An 18,810-nucleotide genomic window follows, 5' to 3' on the forward strand; every position below is an offset into this window, starting at 1 on the left:
AGCTGAAAATATTGTACTGGACTTTACAAGAGACCACTGTCCCAAAGTAGGTGTCATTGATTGGGGTCTCATGCTAAAGGCCGGTGAGACTAGACCGGCTTCTAATTTTATTACTAGGCCCCAGGGAATGCATGAGGTAGAGTTCGAGCTGAGGAAAGCTAAAGTGCAATGAGGGAGGGAGAGATTGAGAGAGTGGGTGGCTCCAGAGATTTTGGATCCGACATGCTCCAATGCATACTCCAAGGCCTCCGATGTATACTCTCTCGGTTGGATCATCAAGCAAATGTTTAGTTTTTGGAAAGAGTGTCTGGATGTATATCTGAAAGTAGACTACAGCTTGCATACAAATTTTGTTCGAATGTCTCGTATAAATATTATTGCGGATCTTATGTTGGAAAGAAGGCAACTTCACGTGCTGCTATGATTGATGTGAGAGAAAGAATGAGCAAGTTGAACATTAAGCCACAATTGGTCATGCGACCGTCGACCAATGATTGAGATGAGCCCAAGGTTCTAGTTGGGCATGTTGTATTTGAATTACAATGAACATATATTTGTACTAGACATTGAATAGCTACTGTGCTTATGGCACTATCTAATTATTCATGTACTTGTGTCTGTGTTTTAAACTTGGTATCTCCACATGACGCTCATTGTTTTAAATTTAATTGATATAGATGAGTGCGGATTAAATTATTTAAATGGTATTGTTGAATTGGTATCCAATTGTTTTAAATTTCTATTGCTTGAATTAAATTATTTAAATGGTATTTAAATGGACGCTCATTGTTTTAAGATTAATTGGTATTTAATTGTTTTAAATTTGTTTAATTGGTATCCAATTTTTTTGAATTTCGATTGTTTAAATTAAATTGTTTAAATGGACGCTCATTGCTTTAAGATTAATTGGTATCCAATTGTTTTAAATTTATATTATTTAAATTTAATTGTTTAAATGGTATTTAAATGGATGCTCATTGTTTTAAGACTAATTGATATTTAATTGTTTTAAATTTGTATTGTTTAACTTTTATCACATATTTGCTTGTGTACTAAACATCATGTCCTTTTGTTCTGTAGATGCCTGTCATCACAATACAGTGTACATGCATACTTCCATGGCTGAAGAACAAGGCCCTAGACGTAACAGAGATAGGGGAAAAAGACCATTGACTAGAGAGGAATTGGAAGAGGAGGTTGCAACAAAGGAGAGAGCTTGAAAAGCATTTAAGCGAATGCGAGTCTTAGCCCTGGAGATGGATCCAATCGGATCGGCTCGTGTTGTTGCCAGAACGAGCAAGTGGGCCAATCCTGTGTCCCTTCAGTGGAAGGCAATCAAGAAGCGGTTTTTTGTTTAATATGTGCATTCACTATGGCCGGTGTCATTGAGTGAGTCTCGAAAGGGATGATGGAAGGTGGACAAGTGCATGAATGATGACATAAATGCAAACGCTAAGAGGATCTACCTTGAAGTGTTTGGACATCCCCTTCATCACGCCGATTTCCCGTTATTCTTTGCAAAAATGTTATACATGCAATTTGTCCGAGGTGAGAGCGTGGACTTTAGCTCTAAAGAGGTTATTCACAATGTACATGATATCAGGAGGGAGACTGTCACATTCACACGAGAAGAGCTGAATCTAGCGCTTCAAGGAGTTGCCTTAGAGTTGAAGGTACATGTAGATTCTCTCCTCCAGAGGTTGAGCCAACAGGAGAAAGAAACGAAGAGGTGGCATGAGTTTGCACAAAGTCAAGGGCCACCTCGTTTAGTACAACCTCAAACTGGACATGAAGGCATGGTGCAAGAGATGGCTGAGCTAAAGCAGTTGGTGAAGCATCTTCTAGAGTCATTTAAGCATCAGAATGGCTCAACTCCTAACTCCATCACTGTGAAGCATCCAAAGGATGTCCAAACAAGAGTACGCAAAGGCACTGTAGATTGTAATGAATGTATTTCCTGCAAACAACTCATTTGACTCATGGTTGGGGCATTACAATTTGTTGTGTCTGCATTACTTGCAACTCTCATGCTTGATAAAGCATGACAATTTGCTGTGTTTGCGTTATCTACACCTCTCATGCTTGATAAAGCATATGAAAGTAAGCCGTGTATGTCCAATATGTCTTGCTCCACTATCTCATGCACTGTTCGAGTTATTTGGCCTTGAGAGATACTATGATATACATGCAGGAACTGACCAGCCATGTCGAGTTTTATTCGTGACCTTTTTCATGGTTATGGGGAAGGAAGCCGTAATGATCCTCCTCAGTGACATTACAAAATACAAATTTGACATGTAATATTGACAAGCTTGCAGTTTGATTTCATGAAATTTATAAGCGATATTTACTCTGCCTGAAAGCTTATTTCACAAAATTTTCATGATATTGTATAAAGTCTTGTTTAAAGATAATTAAAGTTTGTTTGAAGCCTAAAACATTCTGTATAAAGTCTTGTTTTAAAGTGTGGACATATGTTGGAAATGACTACAAATTCTATTCCTCTTCACTGTCGACTGTTTCTACTTGGACATTAAGTAGAGCATCTCTTTCATTAACTTCCAATTCCAAATTGTCTTCAATCTCTTGCTCCGTTACAACTGCTCTTTGAATCTCCACATCATCATCCAATTGTTCATCAGCTTGACAGTCATAGGGCCACTGTGGAGCTTGCTCTTCATAGGCATTAGACTCAATGTCCAATAGGATATGATTATTGCAATACATATATACCAGTTTCTCAGCTCGATCAACCAACAATTGATTTTGAATAGTACTATGCACATACTTATACGTGCTCCAACTTCTCTTTGAACTGGAGTTTGAAGCACATTGAGCAAGTACGCGCATTGCCAATGGCCTCAAAAGCTCACAACCTGTACCATTCAACATCCACCACTTCCATTCTAGTTGTTGTTTGGCCATTTCCTGTACAAAAGTGCCGCTGAACCTTCCCTCTTTCAATCTATATTTGGTAAACTCTGAAATGCATGAAGCAGCTTGATCTCTGTCCGGGTAGAATGTATTGACTACTCGATAGAAGTCATCCATGGCTTCTTATTCAGTCTCAGGCTACATATTCCAATACTCGGGGTCCAAAAGATATCGTACATTTTGCAACGGACTATGGGTAGATACCCACCTTTGATGGAAATATTTCAACAGCACATTGCGTTTTCTCCTAGTGTATGGTATTCTCCATGTGGACACAACCGATTCTTTCAGTATTTCTAGGTCTTGCAGGCTCTGTTGCACACCCCACCAAGTCTTCCATACTTTGGCCACATTAGGCATTTTTGTATCAAGAGCTTTGATAGCATACATCATAGGCATCATTACATGGTATGCATCTCCCACATTCTTCCAGAACAAGTCCTTCTCAACTAATTTTTTCATCTCAGCACTCTTATTTCATATGCTCTCTTTTTGGACCTCTTCCCACCTTCTCTAGAGGGTGCATGAGAATGCCTCTTTAATAGGATCTTTGTTTTTCAACAAAGCCTCATGAATGTAAAAGTGCATAGCAAATATTGTTTGTACCGGTAGCTTTAACATTGAATTCATATGTGGTCGAAAGATGTCAAGGACTCATTGTCTATTAAGCACAAATTTTGCTATTCTACGAGCATCTTCGATAGGTTCCTTGAACCACTGTGTATCGTCACTCTTATGCCAATCCCGCAGAACCAAATTCAAGCTATGGGTATTGCAACCAATAGCATATATACGTGGGTAAATCCTATGAATTTCTTTACCTATAGCTCAATAATTTTTTTTAATGTCCATCGCCAATTGTACCACATTTGCTGCTTCCACACTATTAATAACATCAATAATAAATTGTGCTATGTAAGTGCCCATCTTAATTTGACCAGAGCTATTAATATCTCTTAAAAAGTGTTCGCCATGAGGTGAGACAACCATTACATTGATGAGAGGGCAACATTGTACATTTGACCAACCATCACTCACAATTGTATATCCCGAGAGATCAAGATTATTTAATGAGAGTGCTCTCAACGGAAGCAAGAACGGAAGAGGGAGAGAGAGAGATAGAGAGCCACACAAGTTTTGGTGGGTGTAGAACCACCCTAATCTTCTTTTTCATTCATTTATATATGTGTTTGAGTATTGTACATAACTGGGGTTAAGGCACAGTGACCTTTAACCCCCACAACCTCCCACTTAAAGGACAATGTGCCTTTAAGAGAGAACAACTAGTGAGCATACTATCCAATGCCCATCAATACACGACAATACTCAAACCGCTGACTAGGTAGACTCTTCGTCAGCATATCTGCAGGGTTATCATCTGTATGAACCTTGACAAGCTCTATGCGCTTGTCCTCAAGTACCTCCCTGATGAAATGGTACCTGACCGTCGGTACACCTGTATGAATCCCCAAATCTCCCACTAGCTGATCAAGCCATATAGCCTCCTTGCAACCCTCTGTGGCTGCAAACATACTCAGCCTCTGTGGTAGACAAAGCAATGCACTTTTGTGACGAGACATCCACGACACTGCACCACCTGCAAAGGTGAACACATAACCAGAAGTGGATCTCCTACTATCCACATGCCCTGCATAGTCTGAATCTGTGTACCCAAGTACACGCATGTCTCCTTTACCAAAGCAAATGCACATCTCCTTGATACTCTTCATGTACCTCATGATGCACTTAACTGCCTCCCAATGCCTCTTTCCTGGATTAGCCATATACCGGCTAACAACTCCCACTGCAAATGCAATGTCTGGTCTAGTAGCTATCATAGCATACATAAGACTCCCAATTGCTGATGCATAAGGAACCTTGGCCATCATGGCCCTTTCCTCATCTGATTTGGGACTATCTGTATGACTCAGTTTCACATATGGAGGCAATGGAGTACTCACTGCCTTCCCCCCCTCCATATTGAAACGCTGTAATACTTTTGTAACATACTCTTTTTGTGAAAGCCAAAGGAGTTTCCTACTCCGATCACGCGTGATGCGCATACCAAGAATATGACCTGCAAGTCCCAAATCCTTCATATCAAAGGCCTCATGCAACTTGGCCTTTAATGCATCTAGCTCATAAGTATTCTTGCTAGCCAACAGCATATCATCCACATATAGTGCCAGGATTATTAGGCTATTATCCTTAGCCCTTTTAGTGTAGAGGCAATGATCAATTTCACTCCTTCTAAAACCCTCGGACCGAATGAAAGCATCAAACTTCTGATACCATTCTCTAGGTGCTTGCTTAAGACCATAGAGACTCTTCTTCAGCTTGCAAACTAAATGCTCTTTGCCCTTTTCTTCAAAGCCTTCCGGCTGCACCATGTAAATTTCCTCATGCAAATCCCCATGCAAGAAAGCTGTCTTGACATCCATTTGCATAAGCTCCATATCCTCTACTGCCACTAGCCCAAGGATGCATCTAAGTGTGGTCATCTTCACAACCGGAGAGAATATCTCATCAAAGTCCACACCCTTCTCTTGCTTGAACCCTTTAGCAACCAAACGGGCCTTGTACCTAGGCACATCATCACCTGTGACCTTCATTTTGTAGACCCATTTACATGGCAATGCTTTCTTTCCATGTGGCAAAGAAACCAAGTCCCAAGTCTTATTCTTCATAAGTGAACTCATCTCTGATTGCATATAGCATACTCCCACTTGCGTTGATCCTCACGCATCATAGCCTCTCTGTAGCAAGAAGGCTCCCCGCAATCAGTGAGCATCACATAGTCTACCCCTGGAACAAACCTATCAGGCGGTCTAGACACTCTAGATGATCTTCTCAAGGGCATTTCAGCTTGCTGTCCCACTTGCATATCAGCCACATTTGGCTCATCATTTCCACCAATAGATGATCCATCATCTACCCTTGATTGTATACCTGTGAGAGTACTTGGTGGTACCATTTCTTGCACATTTGGTGCATGGACAGCTTGCTGTCTATCAACATAGGCAGGTGGATTCACATCCTAGAAAATGATTCTCCTCATTTCCACATCCCTCATGGGTGCCTTATGCATCTTCTTCTCATTGAAGACCACATCATGGCTGCGTATGATCTTCTTTGCTTGTGGATCCCAGAGACGATAGCCCATGTCTCCACTTTCACCATAACCTAGAAACATGCATTTCCTAGACTTAGGATCTAGCTTCTTTCGAAGCTCTTTTGGCACATGTGCATATGCCTCACACCCAAATATACGCAAATGAGAGTAAGAGGGCTTCTTTCCACTCCATGCCTCTTCAGGAATACCACCATCCAAACTCTTACTAGGTGATCTATTGATCACATGCACTGCAGTCTTCATTGCCTCAGCCCAAAAACCACCAGAAAGACTTGCATTGGAAAGCATGCATTGCAACCTTTCTTGAATGGTACGGTTCATCTTTTCTGCAACTGGATTTTGCTCTGGAGTACGAGGGGATGTAAGCTCCCTCTTAATCCCACGAGTATCACAGAAATGCTGAAAGTCATGAGAGAGATACTCTCCACCATTGTCAGTCCGTAGGCATTTAAGCGTTCTACCTGACTGATTCTCAACCAAGGCCAGCCATTTCTGAAATACCTGGAACACATCACTCTTCCGAGCTATAGCATAAGCCCACACTTTCCTAGTTGCATCATCAATGAATGTCACATAGTATTCAGCCCCGCCTAATGACCGTGTAGGCATCATGGGACCACATACGTCTGAATGCACCAAATCAAGAATTTCAAACTCTTTCTTTCCCCTTCTTTTATGGGCTGATTTAGTCTGCTTCCCATAGAGACAGTGCTCACAAAATTCAAAATCAGAGAAACTCAAATGCGGTACATAACCCAAACGGCATAAGATTTTCATTCCATTTTGGCTCATGTGCCCCAACCTGCAATGCCACAAAGAAGTGCTTGGCTGCTCGGTTATTGCAACAACATGATCAAATACCCCTGATACATGTAAGGGATACAAAGTCCCACACTTGGCACCCCTAACCAAAAGCATAGAGCCCTTTTGAATTTTCCAACTTTGAAAGCCAAAAGTGGTGTGAAAACCAGCATCATCTAGCTGACCCACTGAAATAAGACTCTTGGTCAGCTTAGGCACGTCTCACATGTTTCAAAACAAATGCAGACCCATTTGCAAAAGAAAACTTTATGTCACCTGCTCCCACTATGTCACATGCATAGTCATTTCCAAGATGCACACAACCTGTCTTTCCACTGTCATAAGTGGAGAACCATTCCCTATGGGGAGTAACATGGAATGAAGCACCAGAATCCAAAATCCAATCCTGGGAATATGCATCATCTGAAGTGGTAAGCAACTCTGCAGATAAACTAGACATGAAGAGAACATCATTGTCACTATCACGAGTGACTGCATTGATCTCCTCGATCTTCACTTTTCCTTTGTCCTCCCTTGGACTCTCTTCCTTTTTATTTGCACCCCAATTTGCATTCTTTTTCTTATCCTTTTGCTCTCTTTTCAGCTTGTAGCAATCCTTTTTCATATGGCCCTTCTTGCCACAATGGTAACACTCAATGTTCCGTGCCTTGGATTTGCTACGAGACTTCCCTCTTTGTTGGGACTTCCCCCTGAACTGTGATCTGCCCCTTTGCACATTGAAGGCTGCATCCTGCTTGTTGCCATCCATAGACTTTCGTCTAATCTCCTCGGCCAACAAGCTACCCACAACATCATCAAATTTCAGTACTCCACCAGGTGCAGAGTTACTGACAGCTGTACGGAAGGTATCCCATGAGGATGGCAATGAACATAAGAGAAATATTGCCTTAGTCTCCGCATCAAAATTCATTTTCTGAGCCTGAAGCTGGCTGAAAATAATATTGAATTCATTCAAATGAGAAGCAATGGAGACCCCTTCCTTCATCTGCAGCTCAAACAACCTCTTCATGAGGTAAACTTTATTAGAGGCAGTTTCCTTCTCATAAGTGGCACACAGTTTCTTCCACAAATCTTCCGTAGTCTGCTCATTTACTACTGTGAAATAAACTGACTCTGTAAGATGAAGTCTAATAGCTAATGCATCCAACTCATTCCAATCATCCTCAGACATATCCGCAGGCTTAGCTTCAATACCTGCCAAGGGTTTAATCTGCTTCTTTTGAATAAGCACATCCCTTATCTGTTCTTTCCACAAAGAAAAGTTTGTCCCATCAAACTTTTTAATGCTGAAAAACTCCTTTTCAGGCATGGAAGAGGATGCCATGATGCAAATAAAGCAAAATCCCAAATGCTAGTGCCTCAAGAGAGAATCACACCAAATACCAGGTGCACCCAAATGTGTATGCCACAATAGAGTGAAATATCACCAAAACTCAAAGCTCAAAGCATCAAAAGATGCATCTGACTCATGTGCATATACTATGCATCCATATGAGCAAATCTGGCCCAAAAGAAAATGCCAATAAGTGCCAAATGACTCAAGCATAAACACTGTCCACTGGCATATGCATCAATAATGTCTCATCCAAGAGAGCATAGCACTATCAGTGCATCACCTGCAATGTTTCAAAGCTATCCCTCAGCATAAAATAGCATCCATGTGCAAAGCGTCCATAAAAAATAGCATCCCACAAGGCAATTTGGGCCTATTAGCGCATCCAACAAGGATCGCAATGCATCCAAATGGCCTATAAATCATCCACTGCAACCCAATGCATACCACGAATGAGCGCACACTGCTCAAAGTGTAACCAGAGTGATCTGCATAAGGTATGCTCAAGAAATCATAGTCCCATGGTAATGAGCGCTACTGAAAATAGAACCTGAGATGCTTCAAAATATGGGCGCCATTGCATAATCGGACTCAGCAAGAAAATCTGCAAATATCTCTCTTCTACCAGAACTCCAAAATCCCAACCGATGAGTGAGAAATGGGAGTCAACACTTATCCACTGCCATGTGGCATAAATCTAAGGTTTCAAAACCTTAGTATGAAAAATGCATAACAGAGAGACGAAATCGAATACACAGAGATTTATAACTTTGAAAATCCTCCACCGAATCACGCAAGAACTGATAGGTAGGGGTTTTTGGGCGTCCGGAACGCAATGGGACAGACGGTTTTGGAAACCGTGGTCTCAATCACTGGGTCCAACACACGGACTGAAAAAAGTTTTTGGAAACAGAGCTATCTGTAAACTCCACCGAAGTGCGAATGATGAGCAACATAGAAGTTTTAGGACCTCCTGAGTCCACCGGAACTGACAGATCTGCAAATGGTTGCTCCAAACTTGAGTTCCAACACCCGGGCAAAAAACGCAGAAACTGACACAGAGAGCCAGAAATCCAATGAAATGATCCCGGATTCAAGAATAAAGGTGTTTCCAGGCTCCTGAAGTGATGTGGACACCAAAAACAAGCAATAGTTGCCTCTACAAGTCAATATGGAGTCTCTGTCATCGAACGGAATAGGGAAAAGCTCAAAAAACGAGTTTTTCTTTGAAAGCTCTTAACAGGCGCTCAAAACCACTTCGCAAAGCCAAAGTGACTTTTCCAAAGGTTCCTCCAAGGTCTCTGCACACTTGGATGCAAGTAAAGTCACTCACAAAGCTTCCCACAAAGCTTCTCCTTCCTCCCACAGAGCTGCTGAGCTTCAAGCATTCACACACGCTCAGCTAGATCACTCGGGCTCTGATACCAGTTGAGAGGGCTCTCAACAGAAGCAAGAACGGAAGAAGGAGAGAGAGAGACAAAGAGCCACACAAGTTTTGGTGGGTGCAGAACCACCCTAATCTACTTTTTCATTCATTTATATACGTGTTTGAGTATTGTACATAACGGGGGTTAAGGCACAGTGACCTTTAACCGCCACATTTAAGACTACTCGGTTGACTCTCTCTTTCACCTCTTCCTAGCATTTGTCTAGCAAAGAATGCCTGGTATTGTGATAAGATGGAGGAGTGAAACCAGGACCAAATTCACCAATCTTCTTCCATGCATGCATGTTTCCATGGTTGCTTGTCTACCATCGACAATGACAATCCTATGAAGAATATTGCCTCTATAAGTGCATACTACACATCTTCCAACAAAGGCCCTCGAAAGATTTCATGCAAGAACATTTGCCTCATCATTGAAGAAGGTGTTTGAGATGAACTCAAATTTTAATTTTCATGCATCCTTTCAGGGACATGTATATTGGCTTGTGAAACATCTGATTCGGTCTCTATTTCCAGATCTATTCTGTCTACATCAATGTGCATCCCACTGGCCACATTATCATGTGATGTGTTTGTCCATGCAAAAGCAGTGTCAAGCCTTGTTCCTCGACAACACCCCTTCTTCTTTTCTTCCTTAGCTATTTCTTTCCTAAGCCTTGTAGCCAGTCTCTGCCTATCAAGATAGGTGCATTTTCCTATCAACTTGAGATTACTGCCAAAGAAGTAATCGCTAATACGTGGGGCTCCACCACTCTTATACACTTTATAGTATTTGCACACCCAGTCGTAATACTTGCCATTTAAGTTATTGACAAATTGCCACTCAGCACCAGGCCACTTTTTGCTTTGCGTTTTTTGACTAGGATTAGACTCCGTAACTGTTGCTTGTGGTCTAGATCCTTGTGACGAGCATGGCTGACTGAGCTTACATATACTCTAATAATTAAAACATTGCAAAATTTAAAAAACATGAGCTTTTGCATACCTGAGACCTAGTAGAAGTCAATAATCTTCTCTCTCGAGTTACCAATGTATAATTTGAAAGCCTCTCTATTGTCTTCACATGTGGTCGTACATAAAAATTATTATTGAAAAATACATGCACGCAGATTGCAACACAAGCCTAACAATACAAGATACACATGATTCAAAAAATAATAACATAATAGTGAACTTTTCTTTAGGACATATATTGCCCAGAATAGGACACAATGCCCAAAAGTCAACCACACAACAAAACACAAATGCAACTAAGACTAATGGCCTCCTCAGGGATTAGTTTTTTCCAACTCACTATAGGACAACTAACCCAAGATTCATCCACTGCACAATACCTATGTCAATAAAGTCACACGAGGACTATTACTGCCCAATAATAGGACTAGTATCCCACAATACACAACAAATAGCATACAATCACAAGCAACACGTGAGAATAGATATTAGGACTACTCTTGCCCAAAGAAGGACAAATGGCCCAAATACCTAAACACAAACTCTACAATTAACAAACTGAGTGTCGAAGGTCCTTGCAATGATACGTATCATGGACTACCCTTGCCCAACAAAGGAAAAATAGCCCAATCCGGGTAACAAGCTAGGTCTCATCAACACTCTAAAGAAATGTGTGTATCAAGGACCAACACAGCCCAAGAGTAGGACAAATGGTCCAATCAACAAATCATTTCAGAGCTTAGTTCTAAAAATAGTGAACAACCAAGCCTTAGCAAGGGTGTGCCGCCCAAGGAGCTGTCTCTACATGCTTCTCCAAATTTGGGGACTATATTATGTATTAAGAAAGCTCGGTGAGATTCACTGCAAGGCATAGGCCCTTTTTCCATGAAAATATCGATGCTTTTTACATGAAATTTTTTTTTTTCACAAGCACAGATGTCATTATTAAAGTCGTTAAAAGTGTCGAAAAAGAACCGCCGCTATATAGCGATGCTACTAAACGTCGCTATATAGCGACACTGATAATTGTCACTATATAACAACACTAGTAAACGTCGCTATATAGCGACGATTAACAGAACTTAAAAAAAAGCATTAGTGGGGCTAAACAGGGCCATAGCAAGCCCTGTTTGGCCCCACTAATGCTTTTTTTTTTTAATTATAAAAAAAAGTTTTTTATTACAAAATTTCCCTTGCGAAAAGGGTGATACAAAATCGCTCAAATGAAATGATTGAGCAACAAAAGCATGTACATGTCGAACATATACAACATTGTTTGTTACAAAATTATCCTTTCGAAAAGGGTGATATAAAATTGCTCAAATGAGCAGATATAGAAAATGACATACATGGCAAAGTATATGCAAACTGCTACTAGTGCTACTACTGCTACTGCTACTACTGCTACTACTGCTACTACTGCTACTACTACTACTACTACTACTACTCATTTGAATCGTCCTCATCGTCCTCGTCCTCGTCCTCATCTTGTTGGCCTGATCCTTGGTCCTCGTGAGCTGCGCCTTCTCCCTTATCCTAGTCACGTGCATCTGATCCCTGGCCCTAGTGACCGCTCACCTTCGGTGATGGGACGCTTGAGCTTTGACCCTAAGAGTGAACCATATAAATTGAAAATTAGATTGGAACTTAAAGAATAAAACAATTTAAAAAGTGAGATTACAAGTACGAGTAGACTTATACTGTGCGAGCAGCCACCTCAGCCCAATCGACCGTCGCTCCCATTGCCTCTTGCTCAATAAACGACGGCTTTGTTCCTATGCCGAAATGCGCATCGCGTCTCTGCATCTGTAGGAAGATGACCCATCGCAGCTTGCTGTGGATCCAATTTACAAGAGTTAGAGTTCGCTAAAGTGCATGTAATATGTAGTAAAACAAATAGAACAATACATTAAATGAGAAGAAGTAGACTTACCACGGTTGCCTCGAACGCCAACCGTCCACCTGCACCAAAGTGCGAAGTACCTACGATGTCCAGCCGTCTCTTCACAGCCCTCCTCTGACCCTCGAACATTTCGGGATGGTCCCTATTATACTTCTTAAAGAACTTCCAATCAGCTTTGTCTGCCCAGATGGGTTTAGCCAACCCCTTTGTGATGGAAGTACGCAAAGTTGATCTACAATGCTTCAAGACCAAACCCATGCGCTCTCGCATATAATTCTCATTAAACTCCCAATTTGGCAAATTATGTAGTGGACAAACTGATCTCCATTGAATCTCAAGGAAGTGAAATTGAAGCTAAGGAATGAATCCTCAAAGGCCTTTGAGGGCATTCAACAAAGAGATGATCTACAAACCAAAGTGGAACAGCTAGTACAACTATAAACCAAGACATCCGAGCCATCCAAATTTGATGTCCTATAAAAACATGACCAAAGGTTTGACTCGATGTCTAAGGGAGCATCAAGAAAAAGTAAAACATTAATTCAACACCAAAAATTGGATTGGACATGCCCTTACAACAAGGGAGGTTTCTGTGGGCTAGGACAATGTAGACTTAATGCAACAATGTGTAGTATAGCAACAAGCACAAAAGGTGACGGGTATTTGACCTTGTACATAACCTCAACGTTGATCAAATTCATTCCAATTTTAAGATGCATCAATGGGTAAAAGTTGTAATGTTCATAGAAAAGGAGTGTTCTCCATCCATTGTCCCATCTTGCATATGAATGGGCATTCTACATGAGAAGTAGTGAGCACGTCAAGTCCACCTCTTAAATCCAAGAACATGCATACTAGCTTCCCAGCCACTTCATAGAGCACATATCAATGTAGGCAAGCCAAAATGCATGTAGAAGAAAAGGAATCAACGTCTAGTTTGATAACTACATTGACTTTACAGATGATTGTTTGCTCATGACAATTCTATTTTGGGCTTGCCACTTCTTGCGTCTTGACATTGGTTTAGAATTGCACCTATTGTGGATACCTCCACCTTGCTTTATCCCATCTTGCTCCCTCACAGGTATTATTGGGTTATCTTTTCCATTCTTGCAGACTCCACCCATTCATATTCCTTCATTGACATGTCCAGTAAAAGATAGTAGGATAATCAAGCATGTTAGCTACAAATCATTACTATTAACATGTTAATTTGTTCACTTAGACATGCATTTGAGTTGACTATGCTCTGGGATCTATGAAGATATATTCTTGTTTCTAAAATTGCCTATTAGCATGCTCACAACCTCTCACATAGAATGCTCGTTTTCTATGCAAAGTGAGTCAGTGAATGAAAGACAAGTTGCACACTTTCTAGATGCATCAATGATAAAATGGATTAGAAAATGTTCAAAGGAAAGGGGTGTTTGATTCATCAACGCTTGTGCACAAGGTAATACAAATGGCCTCAGATTGCCGCATGGGACACACCCATTCCTTTGTTACCTTTTATACTCTTACACTCACTCACAAACATAGATATGAATGAAACAATACATACCCAAAATTTCACTCTACTATCTATGGTGCCATATTTACTCACATCATCCACTAAGTACAATTCGCCTACATAAGCGCTCACTCTACTATCCATTGTGTCATATTTACTCACATCATTGTGTCAATTCTCACATCCTACATAAATGTTCACTCTACTATCCATTGTGTCAATTCTCACATCATTGTCTAAGTACAATTCTAGTGACTAAACAAATGTATGCTCATAATCCAAAACAACAACTCACGATAACTCCCTCACCCTCTAGAATTGACTACTTGTACTGTAAATACTCTCTCCCTCAATGCTTAGCATGTACTACACCTTGGAATACCTTGCCTCTAATCTCACTTAAACATAATTGTAGATGCTCTTGAGACTTGGGCTTGATTTCATGCCAAGACTATTTGTGGAGTTCCTTTGGGATATCTGGTTGTCCTTTTTAATGTTGGCAAAGATTTAAAGCTAGAAGCTTGATTGGTAACAGTGTTTTTGGGGAATAATATCTCACTATAAATATTTCAATAAGAAATTTACCAATGTCTTGGTAAATTTCTAAAATTACATTGACATGACACTAGTTCCTCATAAGGTATCTAGTTAGCACCATTATGTGATAGTTTCTTGACTTTAACTAGAAAAACCAGCTAATTATCTACTAAGAAACCAATCAGAAAGGCCTAAAAGTGCTATGTGTCTATCAAGAGTCTTATCCTTGGCTAATAATATGGTTTCAAGTGCTAAAAAAAGGGTTGGAAAGTAAAATATAATGTGCAAACCACCCAAGGATAGGCTAAAATAAACAATCTCATATATGAATTGCAAGGTAGATTTGTATAGAACATTTTGGAAGAAACAAATGCTACTACTAGCTACAAAGGCTTTATTTTGGTTATCAAGTGAGTCATCCTTGCGCTAGCTTGTTGTAACCTTACAAATGTATGGTGACTAGCAATTTGATTGTATTGAGACCTTTTATGTTGGATAAGGAATTAACCCCTTCATTTTTCCTTGAACATATTTGATGTTGATAGTATGATATTCTTGGGCCAATGGCCATCTTAGAATCTATTTTTGAAATAAGAGAAATCAATGGCTTGTGGTCACCATGGAGATCATGCTTTATGCTCTATTTCTATTGTTACCTATATATCATGGAGATGGGGTAAAGTATAGCACAAGTCTAAATCATAGCTAGGATTTCTTTCTCCACAATTGACTTTAGTCATTTTTAAATGGCCAAGCTATGAAAAGAAATTTTGATTAGCCTACAAGTCCCATCTAGTGCAATAACACTATGCCTAGTCCAGGATTTGATGCATCCATTAAAAAACAAAGAAATCTTAAATTTTAGTTACTTGAACATTATAGCTAATGTCAAGATTTTTTTAAATTTACACTAAATGCACAGTGACAGTCTTATGACCAATAAAACTTCTTGTCTTTTTTAACCAAGAGGAGAAATCGGACAAAAGGTGAGCTAGGAAGTTAGGAACATATTTGAGAATGCACTTGCACGAGCTTGATGTGGCTAGATCTCTCAAATCTTTGTACTACTATAATCTTTTCTAGATGTGTCTAGATCTCTCAAATTTTTGTACTCCTACAATTTTTTCTTGATCACCTTTAGTGCAAAGTGAGAGTGGAGAGATTATGAAGCCAAAAATTTTTATTTGAGTTTGTGTTCACTTACACTTTTTTTAAAACACTTGTAGATAGAATTGTTATTTAATCATTTTAGAACAATAGTAGTGTGCTAGAAGTCTTGGTTAAGTCTTGCAAGGGTTATCATGATATATGAAGACTCAAAAAGGAAGTGTAAGATTCTTTGTGTGAAAAATACCCCTTCTCAAGGCTTAGGTTATGTGGAAGGTGAGGAGACTAGGGAATTTGAGGGCTCGTGCTAGTAGCTCAAAGATGGGTATGTGTGAATTTCATGACAAGGTCATGTGAGTAATTTCATAGGGTCAAAGATTCTGAGACCAAAGCATGTGAGGCTTAGGACACTCAATGCGAGTTATGGGTATGGGAATAGTCACCTAGTAACTATTGACAATTTACCTCGCCTAGAGATATTGAAACTACTACAAAAAGCTTGATCATTTACATCAAAGTGAACATGCACTATCTTATAAGATTTGTGGCTTTCTATTGGCACAAGGAAAACATCAATATCAGTTTTGTAGACATCTACATGTTGAACATGTGCACAAAGCTTTGATGGATAGAAGAAATCAAAGAAGCTGAATTCATGAAAATGACAAAAGAAAATGTTTGAACAAAAACTTTGATTGTACTAATGTAGGTGAGTTGATAGAGTAACTATGACCTATTCATTTATATTTAGCATGCATTTGGAAATAGATTTCTCAAGCTTGAGATGCTTGTTTTCTATCATGAATAATGTTAGACTCTATCCTTTGCTCAACCTCAATAGTATCATGCGCAACATCATGTCTCAAACTAGGCCAAAGAAAAGGCACTTTAATGTCTTCTAAATTAGCAAAATTTGATTTCAATTTCAATATTAGATGTTTGATTCCAACTACAAATGGTACTATTGGCCCAAAAGTAGACTATTTGAAAGCCTAGAGTTGTTCCAAGGTCAATTCATGATGTTTGTTTGTACAAAGTTTGGAGCAATATTTCTTGCAACAAATGCCAAGTACTTTTTATTGTTTTTATTGCCAAAAATAGCATTGGTGAGGATACTCTCTCCCACATTTCATATCTCGTTTTCTTAACTTTCATAATCTCATGCATAGTTGCAACATTTTCAAGATGATGATTTAACAAAAAGGGTATTCTCTTACTTGAATGCATTGAAAATTGCATCATTCTATGAGACCGAACAAGTAGATGGTGCATTTTGTGATTTTGCAAGTAGAGCTAATAGACCTTGATTGATACAACTCATTTAATGTAGTATTTGAGATATAGAATGAAATAATTATGTCATGAATATACTATTATCTTATCTTGTGATGGAATAAGAGAGATTGGTGAAATAAGAGAGTTTGATGATGCCATGATGATGATGACCTTGTCCAACGTTGAGAAAGGTAACATCAAGCCTCTGCACTAGTGTGAAATGCACGAAGGATGACCGTAGACCCATTTAGGAAACCAAAATTGACCCTTCAATAGATTGATGGAATTCATTTTATCAAGTTGTAGGCTTAATCATTACATCCATGAGATTCCTTAGAGTCTACCTCAAAGCAAAGGTAGTAACTTAGACTTGATCTCAAAGCCGTATTTCATACTATTAGCATTGCTATTACTTGTGTAGCCATAGGCAATAGGCTTAAGTTCTATCATTCTATGAGGATTGTGCTATACGTGTTTCTTTTGTAAGTGTTGAAGTGTTTGAATTGCATTGCAAAAATGGTGTCCTAATTGATAGGTTTGGACATTTTATCTACTTTAATATTTTGGTTTAAATAAGGTATTGTATTTCATTTTAATTGAGCTCTTAAGCGACTGAAATGAAAATACAACATTTCTCACTACCAGCCTTTGTTCCATTTTCCCAAAAGGATCAGTATCCTTGGTTGTACTTCTTATTGTCATTCAAAAGTTTTGGTCAAGTTTTAGAATATATTACTATGTGGGACTTTCATAACCCTTTCAAGTTGGGGTTTATTTGATTATGCTTAACATTTTAGAAGTAAAAACATTTCTCTATTATAAGCTTTAAAGAGAATGGATTCTTCCTTATTATTTATTACTTTCAAGATGACCATGAAATTTAATTCATAGAGTTCTAATAGCTCAAAGTCATTGTGCTAATTATTAAAAGGATAAGTAATTAGAGAATTAGAGGAAAATCTAAACACGTTAATGCAGGCAGCTATAAATGTTAAAAATGTTCCAACTCCAACTAAGGAAGCAACATATGGACATACTAATTTTGTGATGGAGAAAAAGAAAGCACTGGCAAGAAAAACTAGGAACACATGTGCCAAACCTCCCACTCCACATGTAAGTGTGGCATTAAATCATTGAAATTATCCCTTTGCTATTTTTCTTACCTAATAAATGCTAGGAAACCTTTTAAAAAAAGTTCAAGTGACTCTAAATGAATTATTTTGTAAGTTTGTCCTATAAAAGATTATAACTAATATGAATCGCTAATGGCCATTTAAAGATATTGATGCACATATTTTTTATATGATTTTGTTAATTTTTTTTTGTGGCAAGCATAATGTAAATATGTTTCTCTCTCCCACTTTTATAGAAATTAGGAGGCACTAAAACATTTTTCACACAAGGAGCTTTAGGATCTACTTCTGCAAATGGCACGGTATATTCTTTTCTTTCAATATATCTCTATACATTTGCAAAAGCTTAGATACAGAGGATGCTTAACAACAATTGATCTACGAGTATAAGTGATGGGAAAGTTGAAGGATGATGAATATTTTTTGAAAGGAATGCCATAAGATGTTGTGAACATCTATCCATCTAACTCACAATTCAAGCTTATAAGACACCATCTAGTAAAATGACTTGCATACTCTCAAAATATATATTTATGTTGAGCTCTCATTGCATAAAAGATATATTTATGTGGAGATCTCATAATTCATTTCTTCTCATCACTTGGTGGTCTTATCTTGTCTAGATGATGGCTAAAAAGTATTACTCCTTTTGTCGACCCTTGGAAGGATCACTCATTTCTTTTAGAGCAAACAAACCATTAGCTTCCAAATACCTAGAATAG

At 39.0% G+C, this 18,810-nt stretch overlaps 1 protein-coding gene across 1 annotated transcript in view; it reads left to right on the top strand.

Moving 5' to 3' along the window:
• Positions 1-18,810, top strand: part of LOC147887923 (uncharacterized) — a 40,677-nt gene extending 21,867 nt beyond the window's left edge. The window contains exons 3-5 of the mRNA XM_087393251.1: positions 17,934-18,068; positions 18,325-18,390; positions 18,712-18,810. Coding sequence (XP_087249377.1) covers positions 17,934-18,068; positions 18,325-18,390; positions 18,712-18,810 — 300 coding nt within the window. The remainder of the gene's footprint in view (positions 1-17,933; positions 18,069-18,324; positions 18,391-18,711) is intronic.

Source organism: Dipteris shenzhenensis, chromosome 22 (assembly GCF_047967505.1).
Source record: "Dipteris shenzhenensis isolate YYH24624 ecotype China chromosome 22, Dip_SZ_1.0, whole genome shotgun sequence".
NCBI lineage: Eukaryota > Viridiplantae > Streptophyta > Polypodiopsida > Gleicheniales > Dipteridaceae > Dipteris > Dipteris shenzhenensis.